The sequence below is a fragment of the Argiope bruennichi genome, chromosome 3 (assembly GCF_947563725.1).
Source record: "Argiope bruennichi chromosome 3, qqArgBrue1.1, whole genome shotgun sequence".
In the NCBI taxonomy this organism is placed as follows: domain Eukaryota; kingdom Metazoa; phylum Arthropoda; class Arachnida; order Araneae; family Araneidae; genus Argiope; species Argiope bruennichi.
Window position 1 is genome coordinate 30,435,829 of NC_079153.1, and position 19,615 is coordinate 30,455,443.

At 28.7% G+C, this 19,615-nt stretch overlaps 1 protein-coding gene across 2 annotated transcripts in view; it reads right to left on the reverse strand.

Moving 5' to 3' along the window:
• Positions 1-141: 141 nt before the first annotated feature.
• LOC129963322 (carbonic anhydrase 1-like) overlaps positions 142-19,615 on the reverse strand; it is a 56,763-nt gene continuing 37,289 nt past the window's right edge. Inside the window, exons 2-7 of one of the 2 annotated variants that reach the window (XM_056077625.1) lie at positions 17,560-17,757; positions 11,641-11,759; positions 8,163-8,258; positions 5,596-5,710; positions 2,961-3,067; positions 142-698 (exon numbers count right to left, since the gene is read on the reverse strand). In XM_056077625.1, coding sequence (XP_055933600.1) covers positions 561-698; positions 2,961-3,067; positions 5,596-5,710; positions 8,163-8,258; positions 11,641-11,759; positions 17,560-17,713 — 729 coding nt within the window. In that variant the 5' untranslated portion in view covers positions 17,714-17,757 and the 3' untranslated portion in view covers positions 142-560. The remainder of the gene's footprint in view (positions 699-2,960; positions 3,068-5,595; positions 5,711-8,162; positions 8,259-11,640; positions 11,760-17,559; positions 17,758-19,615) is intronic. The other variant, XM_056077624.1, reaches the window with a different exon arrangement.

Consider the following 19,615-nt stretch of genomic DNA (forward strand, 5'->3'; position numbering starts at 1 on the left):
GACATGATGTATCAACAGATTTAGTGCGGTATAAATAAAAACAATTTACAGAAATGAAGATCTTTATTACTAATACATACAATGGAAAAAAATACTAAAGAAAACAAATAAACTCGCACAATTACAGTAGAGAGATTTCAAAAAATAATCATCATAACATTTTAATTAGGTAAAAAAGAACAAACAAAAAATATGAAAAGTTAATTACATTCACATTGACATTAAAGCATTGAAGTATAGCTATTTCAAACAATACAGATCGAAGCTATTTATCAAATTTTGAAAGTTTATGTTTATATTCTTAGCTTCCATAAAAATTTATGGATGTGAACGTCCAATTTCACCTGTCATTGATTTACAGAAATGAATAGAAATAAGCAATCAACAAATATTCAGATTCATGTTTTGAAAGCAAAAGAAGTAGCTCTTATTTACAAATCATTTAAAAAACTTAAATATAAAAAAATCAACAAAAATTATACAAACACTAATGTAACCAATGTATTTCTCTCAACTGGTAATATCACAATACAATAGAACTTGAAATTGAACACGTCCGGTTAATAGGGTGCTTCTCTAATAGTTCTGTCATTGAGAGGCTGCGTTGGGCGGACATTTTGGGTGACTTTTCCAGGAACTGGTTCGCCATTGACAATCGCCTTTATTGTTGATGAAAATAAATTTCTACATTTTTCGAGCTGGAAAGAAACCAAGAAGAATAAATAACTGAGTCAAAATAAAAATATTTATTTTATTCCATCTTTATTTGTGGCATGAAAGAGTGCCTTTGCAATTTTTTAAAAAAAGTATCAAAGAAACTATAGAAATCCATTCAAATTTACAATAATGTCATTTAATTTTGAAAATGAACTCTAATCAAATATTTGAAAAATACATGATGCAAGAACAAAAGATGCAACAATTTTTGCAATATGCAAGATGCCAACTAAAGTCTTGACCCCACCCCCACATCTCCTTTAATTTTAGAAGGCATCATTTATAATCATAAATATGGTATTTAAGTATGTTAAAAATGCTATGTACAATATATTTGTTTGGTGTTTTTTTGGCGCAAGAGCCATATTTGGCTATTCTGCTTGAAGCAAATGGTGCTATGTACAATATAATAGAGTGCCAGTTAGCAAACATATTCACAGTTGGCATCCTTATATCGAATACTTTAAGCATACCCTCATAAATTTCAGAAGGTATGCCACCATTAATTTATTTTTCCTGTAGTGATTTGGTCATTAACAGATTAACATCCTCAGACGCATAATATCTCAGTTTTAGTTTAGTTTAATTTAATTTAGTTATATTAACTTCCCGTTTTAAAGAAACACTAGGGCTATTTTGCGACGGACCTCGTAATTTTGAACCGCGGTCAGATGACGAGGACGACATTTGAGCTGCCATCCCCTTCTACACACCACACCACACCACACCACACCACAGCACACCAACGTAATCTCTCAGAAAAAGGTACTTTTCACACATACGACTTCGATTTAATAATTACATGATATTTGGACCAGCCTTAATTGTCTAAAGAAGACTTTTAGTTCTTTTATGGGGGGGGGAGGGGACCCACGAAGAACGTGCTTTATTCAAGCCTTGCCAGAAAACTTCATATTAATGGAAATATCGCACCTTTCGTTTCGCTGGGGTTTCTGAGAGAATTAAAGCATCTTATTGTTAGCGACGCTCCGATACAAAACAAGTTATTTGATTAAGAAAATGCGTATATAGTTTGCTTAAACAATTTTTTTTTATCTTTCACTTAGTCGTTTTTGAAAAGAATATTTTTTTTTTATGCGAAACAAGGCTGGTTTACCATCAGGCATGTTGACAATCCACACAGTCCACCACATGCATGAAAATTATAATAATATAAAAAGTTTACAATTAATACGAACTTTATTTGCTAATTTAATATCAAACTAAGTAAAATAGAAGCTGTCAATCTAAAATTTTGAATATTTAGTTTATTTTCTGAAATATTTTTGATAAGACTAACTTGTTTGAGTTTCAAGTATCATTTTAACTATAGAAAATTTCAGAACTGAAGTTACAGAGCAGAATCTAAGGAAAAACAATGAATTTGTATACATGAAAATAATGCTTAGTATAAATGATCGGTGTGTATAATTTTAACAGCATAAAAAACTAAATGGTTATGAAACACCGATTTTAAAAAACAGAAAATGCGAAAAAAAAAAAAAAAAGATAAGAAGGGAATCGACATGAAATCTAAAATAAATTCATCCGAACATGTTAAGCAAGATAGGTAAATTTGTGAGTTTTACATTCTAATAGAAAAAAAAAGATATTTAAATCGTAATGTCAACTATTCTGATATAATGATTTTAAATTCATTAATGGGAAACTATATATGCGCAACAATAAAAAAATGTAAAGAGTAATATGAAAGGATTATATTTAAGCATTTAAAGTATTATTTAAGTAAGAAAGAGTAATATATAATGAATAGTATGAAAATACATCTCCAATGTCTGCTCTCTAGATTATATATACAAGTATACATATATATACATTATATATACAAGTATACATATGCACCATACAACTCAAAAGGAAGCATTGCTTTTTTTTTTCTTTTCTTAGTTTGCCATTGATTTTTGTATTTAAATAGACAAACCGGGGGGAGAGGGACTCAATTTTTTATTATTTTGTTAGATTTATAAGTTATTTGAATGATAATTAATGAGGTCTCAATATTTTTGAATTCATAACTAATGAAATACCATCAATTTCGTTCTAAATCTGAAGTTCTTTTCATAAAAAATTTAGAGTCGTCACATCAATAAGGAATTGTGTTTAAAAAATAAAGTTTTTTTTTAAAGCTATTTTTCTAATCGTGCAGATTGGATTATGATTAAGATCACAAATTCCGTTTGAGCATTATTGTTTTTTTCTATGTTCATTAAAACAAAACTTACCTGTTCCTCGGAAACTTCAATGGGTTTCTTGAAAATAATCCAAGTGACACTTTCATGGCACGGCGGAGTAGTCAATGAACCTTCGTACGTCCAATAATCATGAACCTCTGAAAAGAAAATTCGAAATTGATGATTTTATCATATATTCTTAGGTCCTAATCTAGTTCAGGATCTCAAACACTAATCAATAATTACAGGATTTATTTTTGAATTGTTTTAAATCGAAAACTGATTTCAGAGATAACACATTTAAAAATGTTTAAAAATTTTCAAAAACTGTTTCTTATTAGTATTTTCTTTGTTTCAAATTAAAGATGTATGAGAAGCTATAAAGTACATATTCTGCTTATTTAATACAACTATATATTTATTATGTACTTCAAATATATATTTATAAGACATTTGTGACAAATAAGTAGATATTTTAAATTTCAGAAGATTATAGGATGCATTTAAATTTTTTTTTCATTTACAAAGCCAAGAAACAATAAATGACCGATATCAACAATTCAAGGATTTGCTGTGACATTTAAAAATTGTAAAGGAAGAAATTGCAGTCTGAAAAGTAATTCGATGCGTAATTATTCACCTAATACAAAGGCTTTTTTTAATTGTTCCGAAATATATATATATATATATATATATATATATATATATATATATATATATATATATATATATATATATTGTCACGTAGATACTTTAGTGTGGAACGCAATGTCACATACAAGAAGTAGAACTAAACCAATTTATTAACTCAATTCTGAACTGAGAACACAGTGACTGACAAATCTTCTGTTTTTATACTAGCATGGAAAGTTCTAGAATACTTTTCTGGAGACAGTAAGAAAAGTCCAGAACACTTGTCTGGTAAACTAAAGAATGATCCAGAATCTTCTGGAACATGAAATAAAGGGAAACATAAAATCAAGGAATTAAATATTTACACAAACTGTGAATGGCATTGTCTCTAGCGGGATTCGAACTCACAATCTCTTGATTATAAGATCAGTGCTATGACCATTTTGCCATGGAGAGTCGACTGCCTCTTTTCAATGCGGCAATATTATTGATTTAAATTGAATTTCTCTGAAATATTACTCTACATCTTTTTACCATTCTGTAGGCGTTTTTAACAATCAAAAATTGAAAATAAATAAAACGTCAGAATGATGGATGCACCGTCTTGAATGGTGAGTGAGAGGTGCTATTCGAGTGCAAAAGTTTAAAAGTGACTATAGATTAAAAGGTAATTTTAATCATCGGGTTTATGATGCTTCGAATTATTTGATGAAATTGGCGAGTATTTTGACATAGTTGAATATCATCAGAGATTTCAACACGTTGTCTGGGTTACGAACATGAGGAAATCGTTAGGAAGAAACCGGGCAATATGAAAAAATACATCGTTCGCTTATAAATAAGAACTGATAATATTCAAAATATTCTTAAGTATCAATAATCAATTAAAGCGAATTAATGTATGTTTGAGAATAGAGCTCTTCGACATATTTGTATGCAAGCAAAATGAAAAATTTTATGACAGATGAGATTGGTCATCCTATAAATGATCTTTGATTGCCAAATCTTATTGATGAGTCTCCAACTGAAAATTGCCTGACCTCTGAAATTTGCCTTTCGTGTAAGGTGAAGCCGACAGAATGCTAAATAAATGCTATCGGAACATTAGGGATTCATATTGCCTTATGATACTGATGTGCAAGTGTGCTACAACATCCCAGTATCATTTATTTATTCTACAAAACTGAGATTCGAATCTGCATTCATCGTGCAATGTAAAACATTCACAGCCTGATGATAAGTCATATTATTGAGTTGCAATGAACAAATTAATTTTATAGAATTAATCTAATACAGTAAAACTCCGAATCCTCATATGTGGGGAATTATCCGAATCTCAGCAATCCGCATAATCCATAAAATTATCCAATTCACTTAGAGAGGAAATAAATTTTATCGAGTAAAAACGAATAAAAAGTAGCGAAACATCTGATTTTTACAGACATGTTCAATCAGTACTACAATATTCAAAAATTCAAAATATTGATAACAATGCTTCATTGATACCATTAAATTAAGCACTAATTTAATGGTATCTATGAAGGAGAGGCCAATTTGTTGGTATCTCATTTTCCTTAGTGTCTAATAAGATGATACTTCCTGTTTTAGAATGCTTTGTTGTTGTGATTTAAATAAAATTCCATAGAATTTTAAAATATGCAAGAATTTCACATAGTTTTTGTTACAATTATAACATTTATATATAATTGAAATTAATTCCACACGGCACGGACAAATAAGTGGTTTATACATAAAAAAATCAAATTTCGTTTCATCTTTTTTAAGTATTCGATTATCCAGAGCGGATCCTTAATAGTACAAATGTTCAGCAATATGTCGTACGATATCATCACAAAGTTGTAATGCATTTAGAATAGTGAATAACATTGTGGAACTATTGTGCAGTATCTAACGTTAAGAGAGTTTGTTTTCAATTCATCTTATGATTTGAATTGCACTATAAAGAGGCCAATGATCTTATTTCATCAAAAATAAGATTCGGCACTTATCAGTGTTTTTGCCACAAACGTGCTAAACTTTAATAACAAATTACCTGGTATGAAGGCAGATGGGTCTACCACTCTGGGTAAAGTGCATTCATTTCCCTTGTTTGCTATATCATGCAACAGATCCGTTATCTTCATCAGTTCTTCATTATGTTTTCCTACCTAATAGAATGAATAGAACAAAACACAAATTGTTACTGAAAAATGTATGTTTGTTAATAGGCAATTTAAAATTTCAATAATACAAACAATATATTACGAAATAATGTTAAGTTGTTGGATTTGTTTCCCGAAAATAAACTTATTTTCTGAATTTGTAATGAATTCACGCAGATTAATTGCATTTATAATTTTATTTATGAAGAGAAGAATTAAATTTTCCATCCGTTTTCTACTTTAATCTTTATAAAGCTTACTACAAACTCTTTAAGAAAAAAGGAAAATTTTCGAAATATCGCGTCTGTATTAAAAAGACTCGTGGAAAAAGAAAAATATTTAATCAAGTAGTATTAGCTGTTTTTGAATTTGTAATCTTGATAAAATATTTGACAGCAGTATGAATATTGAATCCATATTGAACATCTGTAACTGTTCCTTTTTACTAAATACTCAAATTTAGACAGTCATTGCTCATTTAGAAATAATTAAGATTTATGCTACTAACTAATGTTTTTCTTCAAATTCCTCCCAAAAATAAAATTGTTGAGTTATTTACATGATTGTGACATTTCATATTAAATAAAACAGCAAATAATTGTAGAAGCTTTAAAAATTGGAGGACAGCCTTTTACCTTTCATATGAAAAAAGTCTAATCGTCTTTTAAGGCACCAAAACAGACTGATGTAAATGTGTCTTTGTTTTCGAAATATATATTAAGCTCCTACGCATTTTATACGACATTGATAAAGATTGGAATGAGACGAGAGAGGGCATTATTCTTGTATCGACTTTTCGAACGAAAACATTTTCCTTGATCGATCGAATATATGCAACACGTAAAAAAAAGTTAGCTTTATTAAGATTGTAGTAAGCATAATATTCGAAAATGGCCCATGCTACTTATACAGTTTTGAGTTAAGTATTTAGAATAATTGGTTTTTAAATGCATAACGATGATTGCCAATTATTTTTCTGAAATATAAGTTGTACAGATATAAGATGGCTGATATTCTTTTGTAAAGCTGATTTTATTTTCAACTTTTTTTTGACATGCTTAGGTATACAACTTACAAAGATTAGATAGTTAATCTAATTATATGCGAATGAATATTTGTCTATATTATATTCCAGTGCAGTTGAATCAAATTATAATGTTTTTTTTAATCCAAAAGCTAATGAAAATGTCTCTTAAATATTTTAAAGCAAATTTTTCACTTTCCATGCAAAAATACACTTTTTCCTTGATGAGACTGATGAGAATGAAACCGATTTAATTGTCGAATAATTTTCTCTAATTATTTCATTTTTCTTGATTTTCAAAAATACTTTTCAAATGTTACAATGAAAATCAAAATATTTTCATAATTTTGTAGTGGTGCGTCTCTGTAAGATATTATTCTGAGATATTGAGACTATATTTGAGTGAGATCAAGGTTTTTATATATATATATATATATATATATATATATATATATATATATATATATATATATATATATATATATATATATATATATATATATATAATTACAATTGTACAAGGGGACATGTTTCCATATTTCGATTTTATTTATTTATTTAGATTATAATTATTATTGCAATTCTAAAAATTTTAAGTTACAATTTATAATGAGTATTAAAAACGTCTGCCTTTTTTTGTATTACTGACCTTTTATCATTTCCTGTACCTCCACAGTTTGTTATTAGATTGAGAAAAAAATTACTCGTTACAAATTTCCTTATTTGGAAAAACTTAGCAATTAGCTCTTTTTATTGATATTTAGGTTAGATTTAAAAACGCCTTTTGACAATAAAAATCAAATTTTTAAAGCAGTAAATCGACAAATGTGACATTTTATATGATTAAAATATAACTGCTATTTTGATGCTTCACGCTTTATTTTGAAAACGTAAAAAGAATTCATTTTTCAGATGAATTTCAATTTCCTATAAATCCATACTTTCGTTCTTATCAAATGCAAGAGTAAAATTTTAGATAGTTAATGCATTTTGAATCAATAGTTTATCTGGTAGACAATAAAGTATTCCAGTCGAACAATTTGCTAATTAAAATATTAATAGACAGCTAGATAAAATATTAAGTCATTTTTCCGCACATTCATCCAGCTGTTAATTAAAGTGTTATGGAATTGAAAAAAAAATTGATTAACCTTTCAAATCAAACTAGTGGCCACCTTTATAAAGTATTATAGCAGCTGCATTACTCTATCTAATCTTTCGTATAATAGATGACGATACCTGTTTGGGTACGCATCCCATAGTGAAGAATTTAAGAATTTTCTGCTTTTAATAATATTTTGAATGCATATTAAAAAAAAATCAAAATTATATAAAAAGACAATGCTATATATCTAATCAAGAAGATTCACTTATACAAAATTAATTAGAAAAATGTTCGTTGCATGTTGCTTTTTAATGCAAGATTCAGTATACCTGGAAGAATATTCCGATGACAGCAACTCCTTTTGGCGATGCCAAAGCTTCTTCTACGCTATTATACAAATCGACGTTCCAATGTACTAGATGCAACTGCAATGGAATAAAACTTAAAATTATTAAAACCATAGTCTAATATTTAAATTTTTCAAATCATTTAAAAAAAAATGTTGCATTTTTATTTTAAGCGCTGTTTTAAATTAAATTCCTTCGTGTTTCTCAATAATCAAAGTAAATTGAGAATCATGAAGAAATCCGATAAATTAAAAATAATGATAAAAAAAGAAATTAAAGGAAGGAAGAAACGGAATGAAAAATAATCTGACATGAAAATTCATAAATAATAAACTAATGTATTAGAACTCCTACGCACTATAATACTTATATAAATAACTATAATAACTATAATTATTAACTTTTATTCAAAACTTCTATACCCTACCATTTGAAATGTTTTTTAAATAGTACAACAACGACATTCTACATAGCCTCAACGCATTCAATTTGTTTCACCCTCTGTTTGTAAAATTTAGTTCTCTAAATTTCATCTTCAAGATACAGAGTTTCCGAATGGTCAGTCAAAATGTACCAGACCGCAGTCTGTTTACTCAGGAGTTAATTATCGAATATTAAATCTGAAACTTTCTGCAGATCTTGAAAAATGATCTCTAAAATATAAGAGAATCATCTCCATATTACAATTCGTAATTTGTTTTTTCGAATGGCAACATTCAAGTTAGAATGCGAACTAAATTCTCCAGCTAAAATAAATGTAAAATGTTGTTTTTCGAAATTGATGTTGAAATAGAACTGTTGAAATTCATGTCACCAAATGTTAAATGAAATTCGCCGTTTTTTACCAACAAATCTTTAAATGTAATTAAAATAAATCTTTCTTTTTATTAAATTGCTATTTGACACAAATAAAAACAGTGAATTTTTTTCGAAATTTAAATAATATTTTAGTGTTAATTTATTCTAATTAATTTTTGTAATTGCTCCTTAAAAATAATGTAATAGAAGTTCGGAAATTTGGCAATTATCAAACAAGTGGCAATTGAAGATTCGCTGTGCAAAATTTCAGACATTTCCATTTCAAAAATATACAGCAAAATTTTAAATCGAGACGACTATGGCATTTTGACTGTTTTTGTGCGATAATTACAATTTAACACATGCACTATCTAAGGGAAAAGTGTTTCTAAAATGAAGCTATGAAAAAAAAAAAATTTAATTCACAGATTTAGAAGCTAAAATATACATTCTTCTCAAATTTTGAGCCAAATCTGCTAGTCTATGCTTTCGCATGCTTGTAAACGCCATAATTCATAAACTCAACGACTTAGTGAAATTTAGTAGGTTATTTTGTGACAACTGTAGCTTCGTGTCAAATTTTGATACCAATCAGTCAGAAAAATGCATCCAAAATATATATTCTCACGCTGCATTCAGTAAAAGCACTAGTGTTTATGCAAAAGATCTAAATTTCGTAACTATCTTCACTATATTCAGTTAATGAAATTCAAAAAGTGAAGCAAAGAAAGCCTAAAAATAAATTATAATTTCTTTTTTTTTTCTATAATCATAAAAAAAAATCCCTAATTTTTTTTTTTTTTTATAATTACATCGAGACATTTCTTAGATCTTTTCTTGGGTATCTCTGGTTGTTTTGAGTTTAATTACGAAAAATTTTATTTTCAAGCGAGTTCATAATGAGACAAATCATTTAACCGATAAAATTTGGGGGTTGCATTTTAATAATTTGGATATAAAAATAAATATTAAGACGTCCCCTAACTAAAATAACGATATTAAAGAAATGTATTTAAAGAAAACACATTATTAAATCAAATAACACGTTTTGTTATATTTTATCATTTGTAGACTTGTGAATAATAATGATTTATCAGCAGGTAAAGGTTTTATACTTCGAAAAAAAATAAAAATAAAATATTTTATGTTTCTAAATTTTAAAATTAGTGAAAACTTTTGTTTCATAAAGATCTAGAAAAAAAATTCTTTTTCTCACACTGTTACTGAGAAAACAGGCGTTCACCTGAAATTTTATAATTATACAATGATATGAAATTTTGAAATCTAGTTCAGATCAAAATTTTTGGATTATATTATCCTATAACTTTTGGGTTATTTTGGATATATATCGGATTATATCATTGATTTATTTTGGAATGTTTTATCCGATAACTAATTGTATTGATTAGACATCAACATTCTTCTTAGACCGGCTTCAATGTTTCAGGAACAACATGTGCCCTTGTGAATTTTTGTTCGCCACTATTTCAAAAGAGATGGTGTTCATGGAAATTTGAATTGTTTGCACTTTATTTTCTCGTATACGAATAGAAGATATTGCTGTTTTCTTTTCTTTTATGCGAATAGAAGATATTGCTATTTTATTTTCTTTTATGCGAATAGAAGATATTGTTATTTTATTTTCTTTTATACGAATAGAAGATATTGTTATTTTATTTTCTTTTATACGAATAGAAGATATTGTTATTTTATTTTCTTTTATACGAATAGAAGATATTGTTATTTTATTTTCTTTTATACGAATAGAAGATATTGTTATTTTATTTTCTTTTATAAGAATAAAAGATATTGCAATCGTCAAATATTTCGATCTCAAAATTTTGGCGAATTTCCACGTTTTAGACCTCCTTGAGTCCGAAATACACATTTTCGGCATTATGTTTGTCTGTGAACACGATAATGTAAAAATGAAATCCATTCAGAGGGAATCTGACTATTCGAATATAAGTGAGCACAATAAAAAAATAAATGTTCTCGACAAAATGAAGAGAACTAGATGGATAAAATTTCGTACACAGATTTAAAATCTAAAGAACAGATGCGTAACAAATATAGAACCAAATCCGTCAGAGAATCTGTCGGCTTGTATTTTGTATGCATATAAAGATTATAATTAAAAACACATATCAACTTAAGTAAATGACATTTAATGCACGGTTTTAACATTTAAAGTTTAGATTTTTATCAAAATTTGAACTACATTTCCAAACGGGTGGACTGTATCGGTCTGCGTTTTCACAAGAATTCAAACTTGATGTCTCAAAGATGCAATGCTTCAAATCAAAGAAATTTGGTGTGTGATTTTGGTTTCAGTCGGTCGTAAAAGAAAGTGTCCAAAATACATATTTGGTTTTTGTATGTATTAATCGCATCCAAGCGAATTATCGCCAAAATAAATAGCCAAAGATAACTCGCTAGTAGGTTATTTCGTAATTTTTTTTTTTGGCCAATGCTATGCGGTTAACAATGCAAAAGTACATTTATTAGATAGAATGTGAGAAAATTTCGGGAAAACCATTCTAGCTGGTCTGAATGCAGAGATAAATTTTGATGCAACGCTGTTTAAGTGTAACTAGAAAGAAAAGAATTTTTTTTTTTTTTTTTTTTTTTTTTTTTGTGAAAATGAAAGCTGTAAACTCACCTCTCCAGCATATCCCTTTCCGTCAACCGTATGTTCAGAGCCAGAACTGCAGCACTTGCCCCAGTGGCAATGAAATTGCACTAATTGATATGAGTGTTCAAGAGGTCCTCCTGTTAGACCTATGAAGAAAACATATAACACTCAACACAGCTAATATAGATCTAAATTTACAAAATAAAACGTGCGTGTGTGTCGGCGTTCTGGGAGATAAATAATTTGACATAACGTTATTAAATTCGGGCAAGAAATTGAAGGTGTGTGCATCGAAACTATTTTTAAAATTTTCATTAATTAATATTTCATAAATATTTTGAAAGTTTTCCTTTTTAACTTCCTAAAAAAAAAAAAATAGCGAATTTTGAATTTTTACCTCATCTCAGAATTAAAAAATTCAATTTTTAATTTTTCGATTTATCTCTATTGTGGTTTTTCCTCTGAATTCTGATAATAAAAAAATATTCGTTGCCTGATTTTCAACGATAAATTTCATTGTTGTCATGAAATTCAAACCCTTCTCATTGTTTCATCAATTGTTTATTTAATCGGATGATTTTCTTCTACTGTTGAAAGTAAAGAAAGAAAGAATTTGCCAATTACACGAACAGTTTATATGGGGAATCAGAAAGTGAAGTTATAATTCCGTAAAAGACAACGTGCAGTTAGAAACAAATAGTCCAGACACTTAATATTTTAAAGACATTATTTTATTAATTCATTCGATTTCATTACTTCTTCAAAATTACTTATTTCTAAATTACTTATTAACTTTTATTACTACTTCAAAACTTCTCTTTCATTAAAAAAAATTGTGAATATTGGAGATTTAATTGAAATTAAATACAGTAGGTGCCACCTAATGAAACAGAATTTTGATTATATAGGTCAAAACTGATAATAATAATCGAATTGGTTGAATATTCTTGGTTGAAATCTATATTCTTGGTTGAAATCTATATAAGGAAAAAACACTTATTTCCTGTCTATCTCTGGCTTATTTTTAAAATGTCAATTTAAAATTTATTAATTGTTGCATATCGGCAAATATTCCTTAACGGTTTTCCTGCATATTTTTCCTACTTATATATATATATTTTTCCCACAAAAAAAAATAATCATGGTTTTTCAAAATTTTACAAAGAAAAGGCTGTGAAATTTTTAAATGCATTGGAACTTTGCATTGTCTTTATTTTTTAGGTAAATTTTTATACATGTTAAGAATTTCAATTTTTTTTTCTTCAATACTCAGATCATTTTTTATCCATCCATTCTGTTTTTTTAATTCAATCGCAGACAACAACGGTTTATGGCTTTTCAACAGAATTTAAGTCAGATCTGTCAGCTTAGCTGGAGATTTAAATCAATCCAGATTTCTCTAGTCCAAACAGAAAAAAAAAAAGTGAAGAACATCCCCTGGTAAAATCGACTCCCAGATGTTGCCTTACAAGCAGGGCAAGAAATTTCACAAACATAAATTATTAACAAGATTTGAAAATAAAGGATCTATTATTTCTCTAATTTCAAACTGATAACATTAAACGATGTAGTGATCTTACTAAACGAAATTTTTGTATACATTTGAATGTACTGGTTGAGAACCAGGGAAATCCGATAACATAAAGCATACGATATCATTAACCGTGATCGCATTAAATGAGATCCATTGCGCAAACAATATTTTCTAGCAATCAGCTGATCATCAAAGGCAACTGGTTCAAATTATAACTAAATGATCTGTTTTTTAACAGTCATGTTTGCTACCAGCTGATTCAAATAATTCATTAACAGTTTCTCTACTACGAAAAGCAGCGATAAAAATTCGATTTTGTAAATTCATTAGAAACCTATTCATTAAAAATGAATGAAGTGATGATTTGCATAATGTTGTCAATCATTCAGAGCTCAAGCAATTTCCTTAAGGAAATTTTTTTTTATTATTATTTTTTCATTTTTGTTAAGTATTCATAATTATTTGACAAGTTAATAAGATATGAAATATTTTTGACATAAAACAGATCGAAATTCCCATATTTTTAATGTTGTTTATGCATATGTTGAGCGTAAAGGAAATGACTTTGGCGCTGTGTTTTCAATAATGGTCACGCTTCACCAAGTTTTCATTCATTGAATTTGACATTTCAAATTAAAATCTTTGCCTTAACAAATAAAATAAATATTTCATGTATATTTAAAAACCTTGATTTTTTTTGATAAATTTTACCAAAGTTTATCTTCAGAAATTAATTTTTAAACGATAAGAATAATTTCATTTAAATAGCAGTGTTGAACTGCTATCACTTACATCACAGATATTAAACCCTTAGTTTTTCAGCTGGTGAAGATTGGGAAATTTGGTTTCGGTTGAACTTCAGTAGCAATTTGGAAAAAGTTCACGTTACGTTCGCGAAAAACAAATTGCATAACGAGAAATTGCTATTGCAAAAGCTATCGTTAGAATGACAAATAACCGGTAGAAAGGGAAAAACTGAGCATTATTTTTAAGTTCTGGACTTAAAAATGTTTAAAGAACATTTACATAAGCAAATCCGTTGACTGAAAGCTCTAATATTATAGATTTGGGATGCCGAACCAGTGGCATGCGTTCCATCGATGACACGCGACACAATATTTTGGGCAACGCCAACGATCAAAACGATTTACATTTTACGATTTGCAAAACGGCTTGCATGTGATTTCACTTGATAAACTGAATTTGTTCCAATTCGATTGGTTGGAAATCGGAGAATTTGAAATGCAACTGATTGATTCCCAGTCTAGTTCAATATGGATTCAAAAATGCATTGAAACCAGGAAAAGTTGGAATTGATTGAAACAAAAAGGTTGACAAGCAACATAAGTAAAAATGCCAATAACAAAATTTTGGAAACATGGAATTCGATTCAACCATTTAATTGTTTGAAGAAGCTGGCTCATTCTATTTTAAGCATATTTTCATCTATGCCTGCGAGTCATTTTCAGAGAGGAATAACATTAAAGACTCGCTTAGAAATCGTTTGGTAGATGATTCCAATTCAGCGTGCATTCTGAACATCTTACAATTGTAATATAAATTATTTGTCATCTAATCTGCAACAATAGAAGTCGCAATGCTACTTTAATTTGAATTCCACGTATAACTAAAACATTTACTACTATACAGTGCAAAATGTATTTTTTCGTAGTAAACGAAGAGTTTTGAGTTGTTAGTATTTAGTTTTATTATCTTCCCAAAAAACGCAGGCCAAAGTTATTGACGGCATGTCTATACCCTATTAGACATTTCTTTAGAAAAAATGGCACGTTAATCCATAAAGGTTCGCCACCCCTATTATAGATTATTTACGAATTTAAAATTATATTTTAATATTTGTGAATCGGAAAATAAACTCAGAACATTGTTAGTATTTTAGCATCATCTAATATAGAAGTGCTCATTTTTATATTGACTAAATAACTGATTTCTAAATCCTTAGAGATAGACATATAGTTCCAATGGGAAAAAATGCTTTAATTGATGGAAGAGTTATATTTTATTTTGTTTGAGAATAAGTGTACGAAATCTAATTTTATGTACAGCTTCCCTGTCCTATCAATCATATTTAGTAAAATATTCACGACAATGTGAAATTTAAAAAAAATCATATCTTCTGCGATTAAAACTAAATAGACTTATGAAAAGGTGAAAATCACTATTTTAGAGCAATTTTTATGGACAATTTCAGTGCCACGAGAGAGATTTTAAAGGATCGTTCACAAACTGAACTTATGCACCGTTATGCTACTTTTCAAATTGTTCCTTAAATTAAATTTGCATAATGACCCCATTTATGTTATATATCTGCCAGTTGGTCAGTTTTAAAAGATGAGATTTTTTTTATCGATGATTTAGAGTGTCGACAACTAAATAGGACTGGGGAAAAAAATTAGAATTCATGACTTTTTCAGAGATACTTTTATTGACTCAAAAAAATTATAACTCTTCTTGTTATTTAAAGTATTTTTCCAATTAGAACTATTTATCTACCTCTAGCAGTTCAGGAATTAGCTACTGGGCCAAGATAAGAGCTGATACCTTATATAATTTGTGACACAGTAAGTACTTTTTGCATATAAATAAATGCATTGCTATCATGCATATCAACAATGTTCGAATGCGTGATAACACAAATTTTCATGCATTCGAAGTAACGATGTTTACGCAATAAGCACCAATGGACTCATCGTAATTTTATGAATACTTTTGTGTAATAAAAAACGCCCGCTTGAATTTAGTAATGCATGAAAGGATTCTGTACATTTCTTACTCAATTTTAACTTAATTGATTATTTATTCGATGAAACTGATTAAAAATCTGGATGTATTATTTCTGGATTCTTGAGATGGTTTATTAGCAGTAATTTTTGTTAAAGGAATTGGATGGTGCTTTCAAGTTTGACACAAAATCGAATGCTTTTTACAACATTACTTTAATCCTGACATTAAAGTCATAAGTGTTTTTGAGTAAGCTGTTATTTCTTTGACGAAGAAATAATTAGTCAGTTTATTTAAATAAACATTGTATTTTATAATATATAACGTTATATCCATATTTAGATACTTATAATGATTAATAAAAATTCCATAATACTATACTTTGAAGTTCTTGATGCAAAATAAATGGAATTCTAAAGGTTTCAATAAAACATCTCTCTCCTCTTCTTCAAGTAATTTATTTACAAAATTTCGTCTTAAATTATAGAAGAAATCAAAAATATTTGAAACCGCTATTGTTGTTTCAAGAAAACTCATTATTATTGATGTTTCTCTATTACAAAATTGACAAATGAAAACAAATATTGCTTACAATCTCAAAATAAACTTCTGTTTACAAGTGCTTTACAATTTTCGATGATTTTCTGTCTACAAGAACAATTCTACAGTTAAAAAAAGAAGCATGTTTAAAGGAGTATAAAATGTCAAAACAGCTTATAGAAAATTGACACCACTTCTAGTCCAAGGTCAATTTCAAATGTCGCTATAAGATTTTAATGCTCCCTTATTGTTTCTGATGAAACAATTGAGAACAATATAGTATTATTTGTGTGTGAAGGAAAGGATTCCTTATTTCCGTCTTTGACGTCAATTGGATCATTTTCCAAAACCTACGTAAGGTTTTAGTTTAAATCAATATGTGTTCGAGTCTTAAAATGAATGTAGAGCTAATAATCCGCAAATTTGGAGAATGGTTCTTTAATTGCAATTTATGTTTTCCGTATTTATAACTTGAAAGTGAATTTCTAGGCATTCATTATATTGGCATCTAAACACAATTGTAGAATGAAAAACAAAGAAAAATATAACTTAAAATTATATAAAATAAAATCAAGAACAAATTTTGTTATTGTTGCGAAATGGTCATAAATTGATTAGTAATATCTTCAAAAGATTTTTTTTTTCTTTTAATATATTCATTTTGAAACATTTATTTGTCAGGGAAAATAAAACAAATATACTGCATATCAACTAAACCTTAGTTAAATAACGGTGGCATTAATATAGAATTGTAGAAACTAATTTTTCATTAAAAGTCTTTGATCATACACATTTATTTACTCAACTGACATAAAATACGTTTCTTACGAGATTTGAAATATTTGTTCTAACTAAAATTGCATGGCTATAACAGTTTGAAAATTAGTTGCTAGACTTCTATCAGAGTGGGTGTCCTGTATTTTTCAAGTTCAGAAAGCGTACTCTTGGAAATATTTAAAGATCTCTCGATTAAATTATTACCAAGTAGGAGCATTCGACCTCTTCTAGATCCTGTTGAATGTCGTACCCTACTATCTCCCTTGAAAAAAAAAGTTAATTTGTATACTTCTGGTAATGTTTCACAATTTTGAGGGAATTTTTACCCTTAATTTACCAGGAGAAGTACTTACAGGAATCTTGTCCCTCCACAATGACTTTCCATCCTTCGCCGGTGTTCAGCAAGGACTTGCAGTTCTTGGGAATGTAGGTCCAGGACAAGGGTCTCTGCAACAGCTGGGGATCTTGGACGACGAGGGAGGTCTTAATGTCCACGGGAGACTGCATCTTCCCAGCAGCATGCGGAAACGCTTTGAGCCACGTGTTTGGACCTGTAGATTGATTGAAAGGATCTCTGTAAGCGAAGTTAATATGATTCCGATTTCACACCAAGCACGTTTTTACAGTGAATGCCTACTAAAATACCTTCTCTTTTCTAGTATTTAAGTAAACATCTAAGCACTTACTATAAAAACATCTTTAATTTCTTTCTCTTTTTTTCTACCATGGTAGGTACATCAATTCAATGTCTGCGATTTAAGATAAGATTTATTTAAAAAGAAAAACTGTTGCCAATTATTGAGAAATTTCCGGTTTTGTTATGCTCGTTCTTCTTTCGAAAAAGAAAAAAATAATAATAAAGTGGATAAGTATTCTCTATTTCCAAGTGGCACTGAAAGATAACAAGATTTGCATCTGATAAAATATTTATTCCAAGATATTTATTTCAAATTTAAGTAACGCTCCAAATTTTAAACAAAAAATTTCGTTACAACATCGTTTCAAGATTCGAGAATTGTTTTGAGATATTGAAAACATCAAATTTTACGAGACTAACTTTATATAAAAGGTACATAGATTACTTGGTTTTTACAAGTTACAAGATACATCCATTAAATTTTACGTCAAAAAATGTGTGAAAAGTTAGTGGACATATCATGCATGATACAAAAAAGGATGCATTATGTGTAATGCATCGAGGTTGTTTGGAATTAAATCTAATTCTGATATTTTTAAAGAAAATTTTGCAAATCAAAGTCAATTTTTCAATATATTTCAGTTCTTATAAAAAAATCTACAGAAAATGAATGATATAAAATGATTAAAAAAATATACGACTTGGAAATATTAAAAACAAAATTCCTTATAACATATTCTCGCTATTTTAGAGCTCCATTGGATAAAATTGACTTCAAAACATGTCACACTTCACTTTAATCCAAAACATACAATTTTCCCCGCCATTAATAATTTAATAGACGAACGAAGACTCCTGTAAATAAATTCAAACCAAATGATTATCATATCTGAGAGTAAACAACTGAAAAGGGAATATATATATATATATAGATAGATAGATAGATAGATAGATAGATAGATAGATAGATAGATAGAAACATTACTAATTAAAATCACCTTGTTTTCTCCCGTCTCCAGAGGTAAGCATATGTGGTGAAGAAAATGACATAGCTACCGATCAATCTCTGAACTACAATTCTACCAATAAGCATATCTTGAACTTATCTGCAGAGTGACCGTCATGGGCTCCCGAACTCATCTTTAAACATTTCAAAAGTTATATTTTTAGAATTAAAAGACGTCATAAGAACACTCAAATCACTACAATAAAATAGCCGTATTGCCACAACTCGGTGGGGAGTCATCAATTGCTTGCATTTTGACCGAGATTTAATGTTACCATTAGGAGACTACCTGAGGAGTTCGCCAAGAAATTTTTATCGATATCCCACTCTCACGAATGATATTAAAACAAAGCTACTACATGTTCTCTGCTGTCATGAGTCTTTTATTAATGTTGTCGTTTAGGTGATGGATTAACGGAGGTCTATCTGCTCCTCGGAAACTTGTCACGAGCAGTCAATAACTCTTCAATGATGAGGAAAGAAACTTTCACAAGTTAGGAAGTTAGTTGATTATCTTTCAAATTTTATTTAGTAAAGAAACTTGTAGCATAAAGTTCAGATTATATCTTGATAAATGTTGTGGTAATTTTGAAGGTTTCAGAAGTTTAATCGAACTATCCAAACATTAATTTGATCAAGCTGATGTTAGAAGTGTTCATTTTTACATGGTCTTCTTGTTGGAAGTTCTCTCTAATAGTAAGCGCAAATTTAAAACCGGAATTCACTCTCGTGCACGCTAAGTATGCCATCTAAAAAAGAAAAATAA